This window comes from Rana temporaria, chromosome 6 (assembly GCF_905171775.1).
Source record: "Rana temporaria chromosome 6, aRanTem1.1, whole genome shotgun sequence".
NCBI classification, from domain to species: Eukaryota; Metazoa; Chordata; class Amphibia; order Anura; family Ranidae; genus Rana; species Rana temporaria.
The window spans coordinates 220044057-220065245 of record NC_053494.1 but is presented as its reverse complement, the minus strand read 5'-3'; the positions used below and the strand labels follow the sequence as shown (position 1 = coordinate 220065245).

General features: G+C 50.4%; 1 protein-coding gene across 3 annotated transcripts in view; it reads right to left on the bottom strand.

The window, feature by feature from the left end:
* The window catches only part of SEMA5B (semaphorin 5B), a 415290-nt gene that overhangs the window by 159633 nt on the left and 234468 nt on the right, over positions 1–21189 (bottom strand). For all 3 annotated transcript variants that reach the window (XM_040358292.1, XM_040358294.1, XM_040358293.1), the window contains exons 6-9: positions 17633–17695; positions 6974–7072; positions 2433–2646; positions 1466–1751 (exon numbers count right to left, since the gene is read on the bottom strand). In XM_040358292.1, coding sequence (XP_040214226.1) covers positions 1466–1751; positions 2433–2646; positions 6974–7072; positions 17633–17695 — 662 coding nt within the window. The remainder of the gene's footprint in view (positions 1–1465; positions 1752–2432; positions 2647–6973; positions 7073–17632; positions 17696–21189) is intronic.

Here is a 21189-nt window from a genome sequence, read left to right as displayed (position 1 = left end):
GTGTCCAAGGCTGGAGATGGTCAGAGACTGATCCATACAAGTCTATGGAGGACTAATGTACAGATTTTTTTTTTCTTTGGGGCCCCTTTTCCCTGACCTACTGTAACCCCCCCCCCCGCCCCCATAATGACCTCTGCAGGAGCCGTTCCTGTGCTTGTTTACATCCAGAGCCCCAAGTCTCATTGTCCTGGTCATGTCTGCACATTGGTGCCCCATAGACTTCTGTAGGGTTGTGTCCCAGGATGGAGATGGTCAGAGATGGTCCACAGAAGTCTATGGGGCACTATTGTGCAGACACATCATTGTATCATTTGTGCCCCTTCCCATGACCTATCTGCCCCCCACCCCCACACTCACCTCCACAGCAGCCATTCCTGTGCTTGTTTACATCCATTGCCGCGAGTCTCACTGTCCTGACCATGTCTACACATTAGCGCCCCATAAACCTCTGTAGGGTCGTGTCCAAGGCTGGAGATGGTCAGAGACTGGTCCCATACAAGTCTATGGAGGACTAATGTACAGATTTTTTATTCTTTGGGGCCCCTTTTCCCTGACCTACTGTACCCCGCCCCCCCCCCTATAATGACCTCTGCAGGAGCCGTTCCCATGCTTGTTTACATCCAGAGCCCCAAGTCTCACTGTCCTGGTCATGTCTGCACATTGGTGCCCCATAGACTTCTGTAGGGTTGTGTCCCAGGATGGAGATGGTCAGAGATGGTCCAATATATGGGGCACTATTGTGTAGACTCAGCGTTCTATCCTTTGTGCCCCTTCCTGTGACACACATTGGTGTATAACACTCAGGGGGGGGGTCTCAGTACTCACACATTGGTGTATAACACTCAGGGGGCGGGGCTCAGTACTCACACATTGGTGTATAACACTCAGGGGGCGGGGCTCGGTACTCACACATTGGTGTATAACACTCAGGGGGGGGGCTCAGTACTCACACATTGGTGTATAACACTCAGGGGGGGCGGGGCTCAGTACTCACACATTGGTGTATAACACTCAGGGGGCGGGGGCTCAGTACTCACACATTGGTGTATAACACTCAGGGGGCGGGGCTCAGTACTCACACATTGGTGTATAACACTCGGGGGGCGGGGGCGGAGTACTCACACATTGGTGTATAACACTCAGGGGGGCGGGGCTCGGTACTCACACATTGGTGTATAACACTCAGGGTGGGCGGGGCTCGGTACTCACACATTGGTGTATAACACTCGGGGGGCGGGGCTCGGTACTCACACATTGGTGTATAACACTCAGGGGGGCGGGGCTCGGTACTCACACATTGGTGTATAACACTCAGGGGGCGTGGACTCAGTACTCACACATTGGTGTATAACACTCAGGGGGGCGGGGCTCGGTACTCACACATTGGTGTATAACACTCAGGGGCGGGGCTCGGTACTCACACATTGGTGTATAACACTCAGGAGGGGCGGGGCTCGGTACTCACACATTGGTGGTGAAGACGCCATAGATGAGGTCCTGCTCCTGGAGGAGGAAGGTGCTCTGTAGTTCGTTGTAGTAGAAGGGGATCTCCCCCGAGCGGGAGCAGTTCAGCCTCGCCTTCATGAAGGTGGTCCAGGTGTCCTCCAGCAGGAAGCGCCCCCCAAAGTCGTTCTTGCAGACCCTTGCCACCCGCGAGTACACCGTCTTGCCGCAGTCGTGCTCCACCGCGTTCTCCCGGAAGAAGAAGTAGGTGAACAGGCCGATGTCGTAGGCGGCCACGAAGTTGGGTTCTGGAAGAAACAGGCAGGAAGGTTGGGGGGGGGCCTTAATGTTTTCCTCCTGGTAGGGGGAGACACTAACTGACGTTGGTATGGGGAGACACTGACGCCGGTAGGTGGAGACACTAACTGACCCAGGTAGGCGGAGACACTAACTGACCCAGGTAGGCGGAGACACTAACTGACGCCGGTAGGCGGAGACACTAACTGACGCCGGTAGGCGGAGACACTAACTGACGCCGGTAGGCGGAGACACTGAAGCCGGTAGGGGGAGACACTAACTGACGCCGGTAGGGGGAGACACTAACTGACGCCGGTAGGGGGAGACACTAACTGACGCCGGTAGGGGGAGACACTAACTGACGCCGGTAGGGGGAGACACTAACTGACGCTGGTAGGGGGAGACACTAACTGACGCTGGTAGGGGGAGACACTAACCGACCCTGGTAGGGGGAGACACTAACCGACGCTGGTAGGGGGAGACACTAACCGACGCTGGTAGGGGGAGACACTAACCGACGCTGGTAGGGGGAGACACTAACCGACGCTGGTAGGGGGAGACACTAACCGACGCTGGTAGGGGGAGACACTAACCGACGCTGGAAGGGGGAGACACTAACCGACGCTGGTAGTCATCCCCGCCGTCATCCCCTCCCCCTCAGGTGACAGGTCCTCTTTAACGATCTCACTCACCGTTCAGCCACTTGGAGTTGTACTGCGCAGTGCGGAGGGGGGGGACGCTCCCCAGGCTGCGGTAGATGGCCGGGTCCCGGCCGGAGAAGTCGATGACGGTGGCGGCGTACAGCTCGCCCCTGGAGGTGATGACGGCGGTGGAGTTGTGGCGAGGGTCGTACGGGCAGCGGGCTACGCCGTTTATCTTCTCGATGACGCGGCTGATGTTCCCCACCTGAGAAAATAAAAAAGCAGAAAAAAAATGCAGATTGCGGGACAATCCAAATCACATGAAACTTCTCCTCCTCATAGGAAACAACAGAGACCCCCCCCCCCCCCATGAAATTGCTGAAAATCTCATTCCCCTATTCTCCTTCCCAACAAAACCCCCTCCCCCAAAAATAATTCCCCTTCTAGCACAAATACCCCCCAATTATCCCAACTAGCACAGATCCCACCCCCCCCCCCCCCAAAAAAAGTCCCAACCCCCCAAATTCCCCCCTCCTAGCACAAATCCTCTTCCCCTATCCCCCTTCCCAACAAACCCCCCCCCAAAAAAAAATCCTCTCCTAGCACAAATGCCCCCCAATCATCCCAACTAGCACAAACCCCCCCCCCAAAAAAATGTCCCCTCCTATAGCACAATTCGCTCCCCCCTCCCCCCTCCCCCACTGACATATCACCTCTTCCAACCCCACAAATCCCCCCTCCTAGCACAAATCTTCTTCCCCTATCCTCCTTCCCAACAAAAATCCCCCCCCAAAAAATCCTCTTCTAGCACAAATACCCCCAATCATCCCAAATAGCACAAATCCCAACCCCCCCCCCAAAAAAATGTCCCCTCCTATACCACAATTCTCCCCCCCCCCCCCCACTGACATATCACCTCTTCCAACCCCAAATCCTCTTCCCCTTCCCAACAAAACCCCCCCCCCCCAAAAAAAATCCTCTCCTAGCACAAACACCAATCATCCCAACTAGCACAAATCCCCCCCCCCCCCCACACTGCAATATCACCTTTTCCAACCCCAAACCCCACAAATCCCCCCTCCTAGCACAATGCCTCTTCCCCCCCCCCTCCCAACACAAATCCCCCCTCTTAGCACAATGCCTCTCCCCCCCTCCCAACACAAATCCCCCAAAACTTCACTACTAGGACCTAGCACACACACACAAATTTCCCCTCCTAGCACAAATACCCCCCAATCATCCCAACAAATCCCAACCCCCCTCAAAAAAAAATGTCCCCCCATAGCACAATTCTCCTCCCCCTCTGCCATATCACCTCTTCCAACCCCAAACCTCCCCCTCCTAGCACAAATCTTCTTCCCCTATCCTCCTTCCCAACAAAAATCCCCCCCCCCCAACAAAATCCTCTCCTGGGCACAAATACTACCATATCATCCCAACTAGTACAAATCTCACCCCCCCCCCCCCCCCCGCCAATAAAATGTCCCAAGCCCCCAAATCCCCCCTCCTAACACAAATCATCTTCCCCTATTTCCCTTCCCAACAAAAATCCCCCCCCAAAAAAAATCCTCTCCTAGCACAAATACCCCCCAATCATCCCACTATCAGTCACTATTCTATGATAGTAGACGGGGTCCTTGGAGAGTCATTTGGCGCCTCTGGTGGGCTGCTATGTTTTTGCACCAATCACAGGAGGAGGGGGAGGGGGATAAGATTTTGGAGAGTACTGTTGCCAGGGCTGCAAAATGAAAAGAAATCTTTTTATTTTTTAGAAAGTGCCGCAAACTGCAACATAAAGCTACAATCTCCGCATGTTACATTGTGTGTGGTGTTCAGGAAATCCATTTGTAACAAAACTTTGTACCCCCCCCTGCCCCCGTGTTCTGTACGCAAGCCGCCGCCCCTCTTGTGCCAGGGGAGAGGCGAGGAATGTGCGAATCGCTGCAATCTCACTTCACGCTCTCCGTCTGGCGCCGACTCAAGAACGATCGCTCAGGTGGTGCAGCGCCCTTAAAGTGACCCCCGTACCGCCCAAAGCGAAGGAAAATCTGCCAAATCTCCTCCCCCCGGGGGCCACAAAGGGGTTTAATATCTGTTTATATGGAAAGGCCACCGCCCCCTCCCCTCCCCCCCAATGCGCTGTGACGACTGCGAATATTCTTATCGCTGTTTATGCTGCGCGGGGGGAGGGGGGAGGGAGACGAACGATTAAATGGATGCAGCTGTTCTGTCAGAAATACGCAGGAGACGCGCGGACAGAGATTTCCGTGTTCTGAGCCGCAAGTTCCCCCGACAGGCCATGTTTTTAGGTGTACAGACCCGGGAACTCAGCACAGGGATGGTGAGAACCCCTCATAATGGGCACAGCGGGTGTACAGACCCGGGAACTCAGCACAGGGATGGTGGGAACCCCTCATAATGGGCACAGCGGGTGTACAGACCCGGGAACTCAGCACAGGGATGGTGGGAACCCCTCATAATGGGCACAGCGGGTGTACAGACCCGGGAACTCAGCACAGGGATGGTGGGAACCCCTCATAATGGGGCACAGCGGGTGTACAGACCCGGGAACTTAGCACAGGGATGGTGGGAACCCCTCATAATGGGCACAGCGGGTGTACAGACCCGGGAACTCAGCACAGGGATGGTGGGAACCCCTCATAATGGGCACAGCGGGTGTACAGACCCGGAACTCGGCACAGGGATGGTGGGAACCCCTCATAATGGGCACAGCGGGTGTACAGACCCAGGAACTCAGCACAGGGATGGTGGGAACCCCTCATAATGGGCACAGCGGGTGTACAGACCCGGGAACTCAGCACAGGGATGGTGGGAACCCCTCATAATGGGCACAGCGGGTGTACAGACCCAGGAACTCAGCACAGGGATGGTGGGAACCCCTCATAATGGGCACAGCGGGTGTACAGACCCGGGAACTCAGCACAGGGATGGTGGGAACCCCTCATAATGGGCACAGCGGGTGTACAGACCCAGGAACTCAGCACAGGGATGGTGGGAACCCCTCATAATGGGCACAGCGGGTGTACAGACCCGGGAACTCAGCACAGGGATGGTGGGAACCCCTCATAATGGGCACAGCGGGTGTACAGACCCGGGAACTCAGCACAGGGATGGTGGGAACCCCTCATAATGGGGCACAGCGGGTGTACAGACCCGGGAACTTAGCACAGGGATGGTGGGAACCCCTCATAATGGGCACAGCGGGTGTACAGACCCGGGAACTCAGCACAGGGATGGTGGGAACCCCTCATAATGGGCACAGCGGGTGTACAGACCCGGAACTCGGCACAGGGATGGTGGGAACCCCTCATAATGGGCACAGCGGGTGTACAGACCCGGGAACTCAGCACAGGGATGGAGGGAACCCCTCATAATGGGCACAGCGGGTGTACAGACCCAGGAACTCAGCACAGGGATGGTGGGAACCCCTCATAATGGGCACAGCGGGTGTACAGACCCGGGAACTCAGCACAGGGATGGTGGGAACCCCTCATAATGGGCACAGCGGGTGTACAGACCCAGGAACTCAGCACAGGGATGGTGGGAACCCCTCATAATGGGCACATCGGGTGTACAGACCCGGGAACTCAGCACAGGGATGGTGGGAACCCCTCATAATGGGCACAGCGGGTGTACAGACCCGGGAACTCAGCACAGGGATGGTGGGAACCCCTCATAATGGGCACAGCGGGTGTACAGACCCGGAACTCAGCACAGGGATGGTGGGAACCCCTCATAATGGGCACAGCGGGGGTACAGACCCGGGAACTCAGCACAGGGATGGGGGAACCCCTCATAATGGGCACAGCGGGTGTACAGACCCGGGAACTCAGCACAGGGATGGTGGGAACCCCTCGTAATGGGCACAGCGGGTGTACAGACCTGGTAACTCAGCACAGGGATGGTGGGAACCCCTCATAATGGGGCACAGCGGGTGTACAGACCCGGGAACTCAGCACAGGGATGGTGGGAACCCCTCATAATGGGGCACAGCGGGTGTACAGACCCGGGAACTCAGCACAGGGATGGTGGGAACCCCTCATAATGGGCACAGCGGGTGTACAGACCCGGGAACTCAGCACAGGGATGGTGGGAACCCCTCATAATGGGCACAGCGGGTGTACAGACCTGGTAACTCAGCACAGGGATGGTGGGAACCCCTCATAATGGGGCACAGCGGGTGTACAGACCCGGGAACTCAGCACAGGGATGGTGGGAACCCCTCATAATGGGCACAGCGGGTGTACAGACCTGGTAACTCAGCACAGGGATGGTGGGAACCCCTCATAATGGGGCACAGCGGGTGTACAGACCCGGGAACTCAGCACAGGGATGGTGGGAACCCCTCATAATGGGCACAGCGGGTGTACAGACCTGGTAACTCAGCACAGGGATGGTGGGAACCCCTCATAATGGGCACAGCGGGTGTACAGACCTGGTAACTCAGCACAGGGATGGTGGGAACCCCTCATAATGGGCACAGCGGGTGTACAGACCCGGGAACTCAGCACAGGGATGGTGGGAACCCCTCAGAATACTATACTTTGGTGACACGTCACATAGGGGATTACCTGGCGACTGGTGCACACCGGTGAGAAGGCGTTGGTCCCGCAGGTGAACACTCTCTTCCCCGTCACAATCAGGACTCGGACGTAGTTCTGACATTCCTCCTGGAACAAAAAGACGAAGAAACACCACAAATCAGATTCTCAGATATTCGATGCAACCAGCGGATGGCGCTCACATCCCACATCAGTCTACAGGAATACAGCTTACATTGGGAAGACAGGTCCTCTTTATTAGTGTACATGAGTCACGTGAAGGTATTTACATTGCCTGACCCTCCCACCCCCCCCCCTAATGTTTGTCTGTGGCCCCCGAATCATAATCAGGTGTCGCGCCCCCAGGAGCTGGTTATGTGTGCCCCCCTCTCTATAGACCCCGGCACCCCCCTCCATAGACCCCCCTCTATAGATCCCTCACACCCCCCTCCATAGACCCCCCGCACCCCCCTCCATAGACCCCCCTCTATAGACCCCCCGCACCCCCCTCCATAGACCCCCCTCTATAGATCCCTCACACCCCCCTCTCCATAGACCCCGCCTCCATAGACCCCCCTCCGCACCCCCCCTCCATAGACCACCCCTCTATAGACCCCCCGCACCCCTCTCTCCATAGACCCCCCTCCGCACCCCCCTCCATAGACCCCCCCTCTAAAGACCCCACGCACCCCCCTCTCCATAGACCCCGCCTCCATAGACCCTTCATAGACCCCCTCTCCATAGACCCCCCTGCACCTCCCCTCCATAGACCCCCCACACCCCCCTCTCCATAGACCCCCCCTCTAAAGAAACCCTGCACCCCCCTCTACATAGACCCCCCTCCATATACCCCCCCGCACTCCCCTATCCATAGACTCCCCCGCACCTCCCCTCCATAGACCCCCCGCACCCCCCTCTCCATAGACCCCCCCTCTAAAGACCCCCCGCACCACCCTCTCCATAGACCCCCCTCCATATACCCCCCCGCACTCCCCTATCCATAGACTCCCCGCACCCCTCTCCATAGACCCCCCCCCCCTCTATTGACCCCCCTTACCCCCCTCTCCATAGACTCCTCGTACTCCCCTCTCCATTGACCCCCGAACCCCCCCTCCATAGACCTCCCCTCTATAGACCCCCCTTACCCCCCTCTCCATAGACCCCCCCTCCATAGACCACCCCTCTATAGACCCCCCTTACCATAGACCCCCCCTCCATAGACCCCCCTTACCCCCCTCTATAGACCCCCCTTACCCCCCTCTATAGACCCCCCTTACCCCCCTCTCCATAGACCCCCCCTCCATAGACCCCCCTCTATAGACCCTCTCTCCATAGACCCCCCGCACCCCCCTCTATAGGCCCCCCAGCCCCCCTTCATATTCACTAACCCGGCATGATTTACATTTCTCCATTGAAGTGTCAGAACTCACAGACTGCCCTGTAATCTCTCTGCCAGGAACCCGACGTGTTTACTGCATGCGCTCCATATATGGGGATACAAGGAGTGCGGGGCCCCCGGGGGCCCGACTATGATAAAAGCTTTATTTATAGGAAACCTAAACACAGAACTAAAAGACACCAACCAGAGAAGAGCAACCCATAATATTATACAGGAGTGACATCACCGCCCTCCGGATATATTATACAGGAGTGACATCACCGCTCTCCAGATATAAGATATATTATACAGGAGTGACATCACCGCCCTCCAGATATAAGATATATTATACAGGAGTGACATCACCGCTCTCCGGATATAAGATATATTATACAGGAGTGACATCACCGCCCTCCAGATATATTATACAGGAGTGACATCACCGCCCTCCAGATATAAGATATATTACACAGGAGTGACATCACCGCCCTCCAGATATAAGATATATCATACAGGAGTGACATCACCGCTCTACAGATATAAGATATATTATACAGGAGTGACATCACCGCTCTCCAGATATAAGATATATTATACAGAGTGACATCACCGCTCTCCAGATATAAGATATATTATACAGAGTGACATCACCGCCCTCCAGATATAAGATATATTATACAGGAGTGACATCACCGCCCTCCAGATATAAGATATATTATACAGAGTGACATCACCGCCCTCCAGATATAAGATATATTATACAGAGTGACATCACCGCCCTCCAGATATAAGATATATTATACAGGAGTGACATCACCGCTCTCCATATATAAGATATATTATACAGGAGTGACATCACCGCTCTCCAGATATAAGATATATTATACAGGAGTGACATCACCGCCCTCCAGATATAAGATATATTATACAGGAGTGACATCACCACCCTCCAGATATAAGATATATTATACAGGAGTGACATCACCGCCCTCCAGATATAAGATATATTACACAGGAGTGACATCACCGCCCTCCAGATATAAGATATATTATACAGGAGTGACATCACCGCCCTCCAGATATAAGATATATTACACAGGAGTGACATCACCGCCCTCCAGATATAAGATATATTATACAGGAGTGACATCACCGCCCTCCAGATATATTATACAGGAGTGACATCACCGCCCTCCAGATATAAGATATATTACACAGGAGTGACATCACCGCCCTCCAGATATAAGATATATTATACAGGAGTGACATCACCGCTCTCCAGATATAAGATATATTATACAGGAGTGACATCACCGCTCTCCAGATATATTATACAGGAGTGACATCACCGCCCTCCAGATATAAGATATATTATACAGGAGTGACATCACCGCTCTCCAGATATAAGATATATTATACAGGAGTGACATCACCGCTCTCCAGATATAAGATATATTATACAGGAGTGACATCACCGCTCTCCAGATATAAGATATATTATACAGGAGTGACATCACCGCCCTCCAGATATAAGATATATTATACAGGAGTGACATCACCGCCCTCCAGATATAAGATATATTATACAGGAGTGCGGCGGACACATCTGGCGTTATTTTGGGACCATTCACATTTATACAGCGATCGGTGCTATAAAAATGCACTGATTACTGTGAAAATGACACTGGCAGAGAAGGGGTTAAACACTAGGGGGCGGGGAAGGGGTTAAGTGTGTCCTAGGGAGTGATTCTAACTGTGGGGGCGGGGCTTACTGTGACACGACAGCGATCGCTGCTCCCGATGAGAGGGAACAGACGATCAGTGTCCTGTCACTAGGCAGAACAGGGAGATGCCTTGCTTACGTAGACATCCTCCCGTTCTGCCGCTCCCGGCACGATTGCGGGACACCGGCGGACATCGAGTCCCGCAGTCACGGAGGCCGCGGCGGCACACGTGCGCCCGCTAGGTGGCAGGTTCAAAGTTAACCTAGCTGTACGTTGCTTTGGCTGCCCGTGCCATTCTGCCGACGTGAGGGGGTGGGGCAAGCGATTAATCGGGACGCGGCGCCATGCGACGATTTATGCAGACGCAGGATTAGGTAATCTAATATGTTAGGCGACAATAGATAATAACGGGGGCCCCCGATGATTGTATTGCTGGCGGTAAGTGACGACTGGACGGTATTAATATTAGCGAAGCACCACGAAGACGCCGCCGCCGCCGGCTCGCCGCACGCGGATAATCTGCAGACGTTCGCTCTCACCGCGACGAGTCCCCCATGTATTCCTCAACGCGTCCCTTCCCTACGAGGGTTAAAGCGTCGACTCCATTAAGAAAACAGCAATTCCCATCGACCTTTCTAACGATTCGCCATCGGCGGCTTCCCGCGACCCCGGAGTAAAAATACGCGTCTTATTGTCGCACCGAAGAAGAAAGAAAGATCTCTCCGGCGCTGATTCTTCCCTTTCCCCCGTAATTTTATCGTCAATTTGAAGAGTGTTATTACGCCGCGCTCGCGTTCGCCTCTTTAATTTCTTCCCGCGTTCTTGTTTGCTTTTTCGGCTTTCCGCACACGTTCGGAAATAGGATGAAATGACTAAGTATGGTGGGGGGGGGAGGGGGACGCCTTCCTTCCACCGCCGATGAAAGACTGGAGGAAGCTATCATTATTATTAAGTGAAAATGGGCCCCGTGGCATTACAGCGTTTAACCCGCTAAATTCATTCTGCCGGGTGACTAATACACGCGCGACGCACTAAATCCGAGGGTGACGCAACGCGAGATAAAGGGGGCGGCGCACTGGAAGGTGAAAATTATCATCGGGAGAGACAGAGAAATCTAACAACCGATACAATTACCCGAGATCACTCAAATAATGGGGCGTCGGGGAATTACAATGTAACAACCGTAAAAGATCGCTACATTGTGACTATCCTCATATTATCCACTTCCCGACTGCAATGCGTATACACTGTATTACCATCATTGGTATCAGTGGGAGGAATAGTGTCCCATCATTGGTATCAGTGGGAGGAATAGTGTCCCATCATTGGTGTCAGTGGGAGGAATAGTGTCCCATCATTGGTGTCAGTGGGAGGAATAGTGTCCCATCATTGGTGTCAGTGGGAGGAATAGTGTCCCGTCATTGGTGTCAGTGGGAGGAATAGTGTCCCATCATTGGTGTCAGTGGGAGGAATAGTGTCCCATCTTTGGTATCAGTGGGAGGAATAGTGTCCCATCATTGGTGTCAGTGGGAGGAATAGTGCCCCATCATTGGTGTCAGTGGGAGGAATAGTGTCCCATCATTGGTGTCAGTGGGAGGAATAGTGTCCCATCATTGGTATCAGTGGGAGGAATAGTGACCCATCATTGGTGTCAGTGGGAGGAATAGTGTCCCATCATTGGTGTCAGTGGGAGGAATAGTGTCCCATCATTGGTGTCAGTGGGAGGAATAGTGTCCCATCATTGGTGTCAGTGGGAGGAATAGTGTCCCATCATTGGTGTCAGTGGGAAGAATAGTGTCCCATCATTGGTATCAGTGGGAGGAATAGTGTCCCATCATTGGTGTCAGTGGGAGGAATAGTGTCCCATCATTGGTGTCAGTGGGAGGAATAGTGCCCCCTCATTGGTGTCAGTGGGAGGAATAGTGCCAGTGGGTCAGGATCAGATTTTCAGCGTAAACGTCGCCATTCGCATCTCTGCGGCAGCCGGGAGCCGTCACCTGCCTGACGGAAGGTGCAGATTATTTTTATAACCTCCTTGTAAAGTAAGACTCATTCCGGAGTTCCGCACAATTATCTGCTTCACTGATGCCGAAACGTTGGTGAAGCAGAACAATTAATTACCGGCACGCCGGGCTCCGATCTTCCGCGCTCTTCTGCTCGCTCGCAGATAAGAAACATGGAGGCTGCTTACTAACCGGCTTGGATGGAGGGAGAGCAGGGTCCTCTCCACCCAGCACAGCGATGGGCCAACCCTACAAGGTAGACATGTGCACTGCCATTTTTTTTTACGTTTTTGTTTAGTTTTTTTTGGGGTCATTGGTTATGATCGAAATTAGAAAACTAGTAAATTAGAAAATCCTTAACAACTGAATACTACAACTACTGAAACAACAGAAACAACAACAACAACAACTACAAAAACAACAACTGAAAACAACTACAGAAACATCAACAGAAACATCAACAGAAACAACAACAACTGAAAACAACTACTAAAACAACAACAGAAACATCAACAGAAACAACAACTACAGAAAAACCAGCAACAGAAACAAACAACAGAAACACCAACAACAGAAACACCAACAACAGAAACATCAACAGAAACAACAACTACAGAAACACCAACAACAGAAACACCAGAAACACCAACAACAGAAACACCAACAACAGAAACACCAACAACAGAAACACCAGCAACAGAAACACCAGCAACAGAAACACCAGCAACAGAAACACCAGCAACAGAAACACCAGCAACAGAAACACCAGCAACAGAAACACCAACAACACAACAGAAACACCAACAACTTAAACACCAACAACTGAAACACCAACAACTGAAACACCAACAACAGAAACACCAACAACAGAAACACCAACAACAGAAACACCAACAACAGAAACACCAACAGAAACATCAAGAGAAAACATCAACAGAAACAACAACAGAAACAACAACAGAAACACCAGCAACAGAAACACCAGCAACAGAAACACCAGCAACAGAAACACCAGCAACAGAAACAACAACATCAACAGAAACAACAACAGAAACATCAACAAACAACAACAGAAACATCAACAACAGAAACATCAACAACAGAAACACCAGCAACAGAAACACCAGCAACAGAAACACCAGCAACAGAAACAACAACATCAACAGAAACAACAACAGAAACATCAACAAACAACAACAGAAACATCAACAAACAACAACAGAAACATCAACAACAGAAACACCAACAACAGAAACACCAACAGAAACATCAACAACAGAAACATCAACTACAGAAACATCAACTACAGAAACATCAACTACAGAAACATCAACTACAGAAACATCAACTACAGAAACATCAACTACAGAAACATCAACTACAGAAACATCAACTACAGAAACATCAACTACAGAAACATCAACTACAGAAACATCAACTACAGAAACATCAACAACAGAAACAACAACAGAAACAACAACAGAAACATCAACTACAGAAACAACAGAAACAACAACAGAAACATCAACAACAGAAACACCAACAACAGAAACACCAACAACAGAAACACCAACAACAGAAACACCAACAACAGAAACATCAACAACAGAAACAACAACAGAAACAACAACAACAGAAACAACAACAACAGAAACACCAACAACAGAAACATCAACAGAAACATCAACAACAGAAACATCAACAACAGAAACATCAACAACAGAAACATCAACTACAACTAAAAAGACAACTACTGAATTCTCAGATTTACAAATTTTCGCATTTACGAATTTACAACTGAAACAACTACGACTGAAGACAACTTCAACAACTGCTGAAAGAATAACTGAGAACAAAAACAAGTGAAAACTACAACTGAAACAACAACTACAAATGAAACAGCCACCGGGGGGGGGGGGGGGGGGGGTTGTTTACTGCCCCCCAAAAGAAAAACCCACCAGAGGCTCTAATAGGCTTCAAAAAAGGGTGGGCTCGCCGCTGCATAGTTACACCGCTGCATAGTTACACCGCTGCATAGTTACACTCAGTGACTACTGGTGGTATACTTTTTTTTTGGGGGGGGGCTGCAAACAATGCATTGTTTGCCGCCCCCTAACCCCAAAAGTATACCACCACCAGCCACTGAGTGTGACTATGCAACTGTGTAACTACGTAGCAGTGTAACTAATCAACTGTGTAAGTATGTATCATTGTGTTGTACTCTCAGCACAGACTCACAGGGCTCTGGTGTAATCTGGCACCACTGATAATAAGTCTCTTGTATTTTCATTGGGTCTGCACTAACGCAGCTCAAGGCATTTGGTGTGAAAAGGCTGAGTGAGAATCGGGGAGCCTCTCTGCACCCCAAGGTCCCTGACGGGTTAAAGCATTTGCTGGAGAGCGGTTGCAGCGCACACAATGCTGTCACGCGTTGCCCGGCTGACTCGGTAGCCGTCATTTTGTCGCTCTGAGCGGATTAGCGAGGGAGTAATAATGGTTTTCCGACAGCCGATAGTTCTCTACCCCCTCCCCCCCCTCCCGGTCCCCCAGGTGACAGCAGAGGTGATGTATTATGCGGAGTCCCACCTAAACCCGCCGCAGCATCTCGCCGGCTCAGCGGGGACCTCTCACCACAGCAACACCATTATTAAAGTGTTTTATGCAACAGTTGCTCTTCTCTGCAATTAAATCTCCAAACGCAGCTCTATGGCTGCCGGCCAGGAACTGGATGTTACCCAGGTTGTAAAAAAAAGGCCGATCCATCGCCGCGGCGGAACAATATAACCGGAACTTCACCGGGCGCAACGCGTCAGTAAATTATAGATCTCTGGTCGGTAGACTCGCCCCCTTGGCTTCGCAGGGAAGCAACATGATAACAGCCGCCGAGGGGAAATCAAACTGTCGCTTCTGTGAACTTTACAAAACTGCCTATTAACCGCTCAGCTGCTGCAAAACGCTGAAAAGGCGAAAGCGCCGCCCACCGCGCAACGCCCGGGCAGCTCGCAGGATCTGAGAGGTTAACAAGGGCAAAATAAAAGAGGGAAACTCCAAGTTAAAAATCTGTATTTTTTTTGCTAAAAAAATTACTTAGAACCCCCAAACATTATTAGCTAGATTCAGGTACAATGGTGCAAACCTGCGGCGGCGTAGCTTAGCGTGTTTAGGCTACGCCGCCGTAAGTCAGCTAGGCAAGTACATGATTCACAATCAAGCGGGCGGGCGTAAGGGCGCCTAATTCAAATGTGTTTGAGGGGGCGTGTTTTATGTTAATGAGGCTTTGACCTCACGTTTTTTACTGCGCATGCGCCGGGTGCCTACAAATCTCCCAGTGTGCATTGCGGCTAAGTACGCCGCACAGGCCTATTCATTTTGACGTGGACGTAAACAACGTAAATCCCGATTCACGGACGACTTGCGCAAACGACGTAAAAAATTCGAATTTCGGCGCAGGAACGGCGGCCATACTTAACATTACTATTCCAATAGGGCCTAGCTCTAACTTTACACGGCCTATCTCTTATGCAAACGGCGTAAAAGTACTGCGTCGGCCGGGCGTACGTTCGTGAATCGGCGTATCTCCTCATTTACATATTCTACGCCGACCGCAATGGAAGCGCCACCTAGCGGCCAATCCGAAATATTGCAATCTAAGATAGGACGGCGCAAGCTGTCGTATCTTAGATATGTTTAAGCGTATCTCTGTTTGAGCATACGATTAAACATAAGTCGGCGTAGATTCTGAGTTAGGTCGGCGTATCTACTGATAATCTACTGATAAGCCGGCCTAACTCTACCTGAATCTACCTAATTATATATATTTTTTAGCAGAGACCCTGGAGAATAAATAGCAATTGTCGCAAGACACGTGCAATTCGTTTAGTTCCGAATTCGTTTTTTAAATCATTTTGACAAATTTGTTAATTACGAAATTTCAGAATTTCCGCATTTTAAAATTTTCGGATTTCGGAAATTTGAAATTTCGTAATTTCGGAAATTAGAAATTTCGTAAAATTGAAATTTCGGAAATCCGAAATTTTGAATTCCCGAAATGTTGAATTTCAGAAATTTCGGCAAATCAAAATTTCGGAAATTCTAAATTTCGGAAATTCTAAATTTCGGAAATTTTAAAATTGTCATTTCTGAAATTCAAAAATAGTACATTTTTAAACTTAGAAAATTCGAAAATCGCAAAATCAAAAATTTGAAAATTCTAAATTCGAAAATCGCAAATTTGAAAATTCAGAATGTAAAAATTCAAAATTCCAAAATTCGGATTTTCGAATTTCCCAAATTCCGAATTTTTTTATTTCCAAATTTTGGAATTTTCGAAATTCAGAATTTATTGAAAAAAAGCTAAAAAACAAATGAAACAAAAATGAAAACAAATGAATTTTTCAGCAGTGCACGTGTCCAATCGTTGCAATATTTTATCTCACACGGTATTTGCGCGGCGGTCATTCAAACGCATTTTTTTTTGTGAAAGAAATACGCATGCAAGACTAAAAAAAAAAAAACCCATAAAGTTAGTCCAATTTTGTTGTATAATGTGAAAGATGAGGTTACGACGAGTAAATAGATACCCAACGTCACGCTTTAAAATTGCGCCCGCTCGTGGAATGGCGCCAAACTATAGTACTTGAAAAAAACATCTTCATAGGCGACGCTATGAAGAGGTCTGGTGCTAGAATTATTGCTCTCACTCGCAGCAATACATGTGGTTTGAACACTGTTTACATTTGCGGGCGTGACTTACGTATGCTTTAAAATATCTATATATGTATATATATATTATTTTATTAATTAATAACAACATGTATTTATTTATTTTTTACACTGTCCCTTTATTTAATTTTTTTTTTATATTTTTGATAAAATGTATATATTTATTTTTTTACACTGTCCCTTTATTTATTTTTTATATTTTATTTAAATATATTTATTTTTTTACACTGTCCCTTTATTTTTTAATTGTTTTATATTTTTAATAACATGTATATATTTTTTTTACACTGTCCCTTTAATTTTTTTTTTATTCTTGATTTATAAATTTTTTGGCTATTTTCTTATCACTTTTATTGCTGTCACAAGCAATGTAGACAACCCATGTGACAGTAATAGGCGGTGACTGGTCCTCTTTATGGAGAGACCCCCAATTCCTTCTTTGCACCTAAAAGCGCCAAGTTTGCCGTTTTGAATACTTATTTTTTCATGTGGCGCCTTTAGGTCTACAGAAGTGATGTCATGACGCTTTCGGATTACTAGATCCGAGATCTGATCAAAGCCGGTTCCGAGTTTGTTGGGGTTCTCCGGGGAAGCCAGCGGACCTGCTGGTGGGATGGGAGCAGGGCTGGACTGGAACAAAAATTTGTCCCTGGACTTCATCCAGACCGGCCCACTTTAATCTTGAGTGTTCCCCTTATATCAGAGTCTCCCTTACATCAGTGTCCCCCATCAGAGCCACCCTAGCATCAGAGAGTCCCCCTTACATCAGAGAGCCCCCCTTACATCAGAGAGCCCCCCTTACATCAGAGAGCCCCCCTTGCATCAGAGAATCACTGGAGAAGAACGTTGGAGAGTCACATACCTCCGTCTTCCCTTTACTCTGACAGGACCGGCGGGTATCTTCATCCGAACTCCACTCCGACGCCTGAAAAGACAAAATCCAAAACGCACGTTACACTCCTGAGTCACACAACATATCATAGATAGTACGTCGTCTCCTTTCACTGTGCGCATGCTGGGAAACAACAAAACTCAATTACTACATACAACAAGGCCATTATGGCTGAAACGCGTCGACATCTTCTGTATATTCGTCTTTTATGGAATGACAATAAATTTGGACCCATTAAAGAGCATTGAATGGTGTACAGACCCGGGAACTCAGCACAGGGATGGTGGGAACTCCTCATAATGGGCACAGCGGGTGTACAGACCCGGGAGCTCAGCACAGGGATGGTGGGAACCCCTCATAATGGGGCACAGCGGGTGTACAGACCCAGGAACTCAGCACAGGGATGGTGGGAACTCCTCATAATGGGCACAGTGGGTGTACAGACCCAGGAACTCAGCACAGGGATGGTGGGAACCCTTCATAATGGGCACAGCGGGTGTACAGACCCGGGAACTCAGCACAGGGATGGTGGGAACCCCTCATAATGGGCACAGCGGGTGTACAGACCCGGGAACTCAGCACAGGGATGGTGGGAACCCCTCATAATGGGCACAGCGGGTGTACAGACCCGGGAACTCAGCACAGGGATGGTGGGAACTCCTCATAATGGGCACAGCGGGTGTACAGACCCGGGAACTCAGCACAGGGATGGTGGGAACTCCTCATAATGGGCACAGCGGGTGTACAGACCCGGGAACTCAGCACAGGGATGGTGGGAACCCTTCATAATGGGCACAGCGGGTGTACAGACCCGGGAACTCAGCACAGGGATGTTGGGAACCCCTCATAATGGGCACAGGGATGGTGGGAGTCCCTCATAATGGGCACAGCGGGTGTACAGACCCGGGAACTCAGCACAGGGATGGTGGGAATCCCTCATAATGGGCACAGCGGGTGTACAGACCCGGGAACTCAGCACAGGGATGGTGGGATCCCCTCATAATGGGGCACAGCGGGTGTACAGACCCGGGAACTCAGCACAGGGATGGAGGGAACTCCTCATAATGGGCACAGCAGGTGTACAGACCCAGGAACTCAGCACAGGGATGGTGGGAACCCCTCATAATGGGCACAGTGGGTGTACAGACCCGGGAACTCAGCACAGGGATGGTGGGAACTCCTCATAATGGGCACAGCGGGTGTACAGACCCGGGAACTCAGCACAGGGATGGTGGGAACCCCTCATAATGGGCACAGCGGGTGTACAGACCCGGGAACTCAGCACAGGGATGGTGGGAACCCCTCATAATGGGCACAGCGAGTGTACAGACCCGGGAACTCAGCACAGGGATGGTGGGAACCCCTCATAATGGGCACAGCGGGTGTACAGACCCGGAAACTCGGCACAGGACACTCTTCTATTCAGCATTTGTTCTAAAGGAAAACTTCCTGACAGGTGGAACTTGATCCACGTATTTGCCCGGCGCTGGCAGAGGGTTGGCGCTCTCGTGTGACGTTGGCCAGGAACGGCTCGGCGGCACGCTGGGACACTTCCCATCACAGACCGCGTCCATTTGGTAAATGACGGCTCATAATGGGAACGGACGCGGTGTCCAGATGGCCCGGCTGGCGCGGTGGGATAATGCGATTCCTCAGCAGAGTGAGGGGCGGTGGGGGATGGGCTCTCGATAGTAAATACCTTCAGATGACAATGGAAGCGATTCATTCATCGGGGGGTAAAATAAACTCATTAACATTCCAATAACGAGCCCCTCAATCCTCGGATCCGCCACCCGCGAGATTTCTTCATTACGGCGAAACTCATTTTTTTTTATAAACTCTCCTCGTTTCCGTAATACGTTTTCTTTAGCCGGAGTCCTCGGGGACCGGCGCCAGAATTCCGCCAAAACGGGGTTAATATCTTAATTACATTTTACGAGGAGCCGGCGCACAATGACTGGGCTGGCGATCCCCGGGAGACAAAAGAGGCGGCCATATTGTGCGGCCCCCGGGGGCCATTGTGAGAAGTGCTCAGCCAATTAGAGGAAAGGTTCAAGTGGCCGTTTGCTGCGGAGAGCTAATTGTGCCGAATTTATTACCGCCCCCCCTCCCCCGCCCCCCACGCGTCCCGCGCACAGCGATATTCCTTCTCATCCCTTCTATTACAGGAAATCAAACAGAAAAGGGAAATAAATGGGTACAATAAAAAATGATACAAAGTTACAGAGAGCTGGAGGGACTTTATAACTATGTAATCGTCCTGTGCAACCAGGAAATCCTTCCCTGTCCTGAGATACTCTGCTGGAGGACTCTGCTCCTTCCTCCAGAACTCTCCTCTCCTGAAATACTCTGCACTGCTGGAGGACTCTGCTCCTTCCTCCAGAACTCTCCTCTCCTGAGATACTCTGCTGGAGGACTCTGCTCCTTCCACTGACTCTCCTCTCCTGATATACTCTGCTCTGCTGGAGGACTCTGCTCCTTCCTCTATAACTCTCCTCTCCTGAAATACTCTGCACTGCTGGAGGACTCTGCTCCTTCCTCCAGAACTCTCCTCTCCTGAAATACTCTGCTGGAGGACTCTGCTCCTTCCTCCAGAACTCCCCTCTCCTGAAATACTCTGCACTGCTGGAGGACTCTGCTCCTTCCTCCAGAACTCTCCTCTCCTGATATACTCTGCTGGAGGACTCTGCTCCTTCCTCCAGAACTCTCCTCTCCTGAAATACTCTGCTCTGCTGGAGGACTCTGCTCCTTCCTCCAGAACTCTCCTCTCCTGAAATACTCTGCACTGCAGGAGGACTCTGCTCCTTCCTCTATGACTCTCCTCTCCTGAAATACTCTGCTTGAGGACTCTGCTCCTTCCTCTATGACTCTCCTCTCCTGAGATACTCTGCTTGAGGACTCTGCTCCTTCCTCTATGACTCTCCTCTCCTGAAATACTCTGCTCTGATGGAGGACTCTGCTCCTTCCTCCAGAACTCTCCTCTCCTGAAATACTCTGCACTGCTGGAGGACTCTGCTCCTTCCTCCAGAACTCTCCTCTCCTGAAATACTCTGCTCTGCTGGAGGACTCTGCTCCTTCCTCCAGAACACTCCTCTCCTAAAAGACTCTGCTGGAGGACTGTCACTCTATTTTTGTTTATAGCGCAAAAAATAAATTTTGTTTGGGTGCCACATCGCGCGACCGCGCAATTGTCAGTTAAAAGGCTGCAGTGCCAAATCGCAAAAAAGTGGCCCGGTCATTGGGCAGCCAAATCCTCCGGGGATGAAGTGGTTAAAAAAATAAAATAAAATACTAATAAAGAACAAAAAAGAAGATTGTGTAAATATTTGGTTCTCTGACGTCACAATGTAACATTTGGATTCATCTATTTGAAGATAAAAGATTCTTTGTAGCGGAGACATAAAAGGCGGGGGAGGGACATCTCTGTGAAGTTGGGATTTCTCGGAAGCGCCCGTCCCACCCTCAGGAATGTCTGGAGAATTGTTATTCTGGGGGTCCCTCATGTCCCGGCTTGCTCGCCCCGGCGG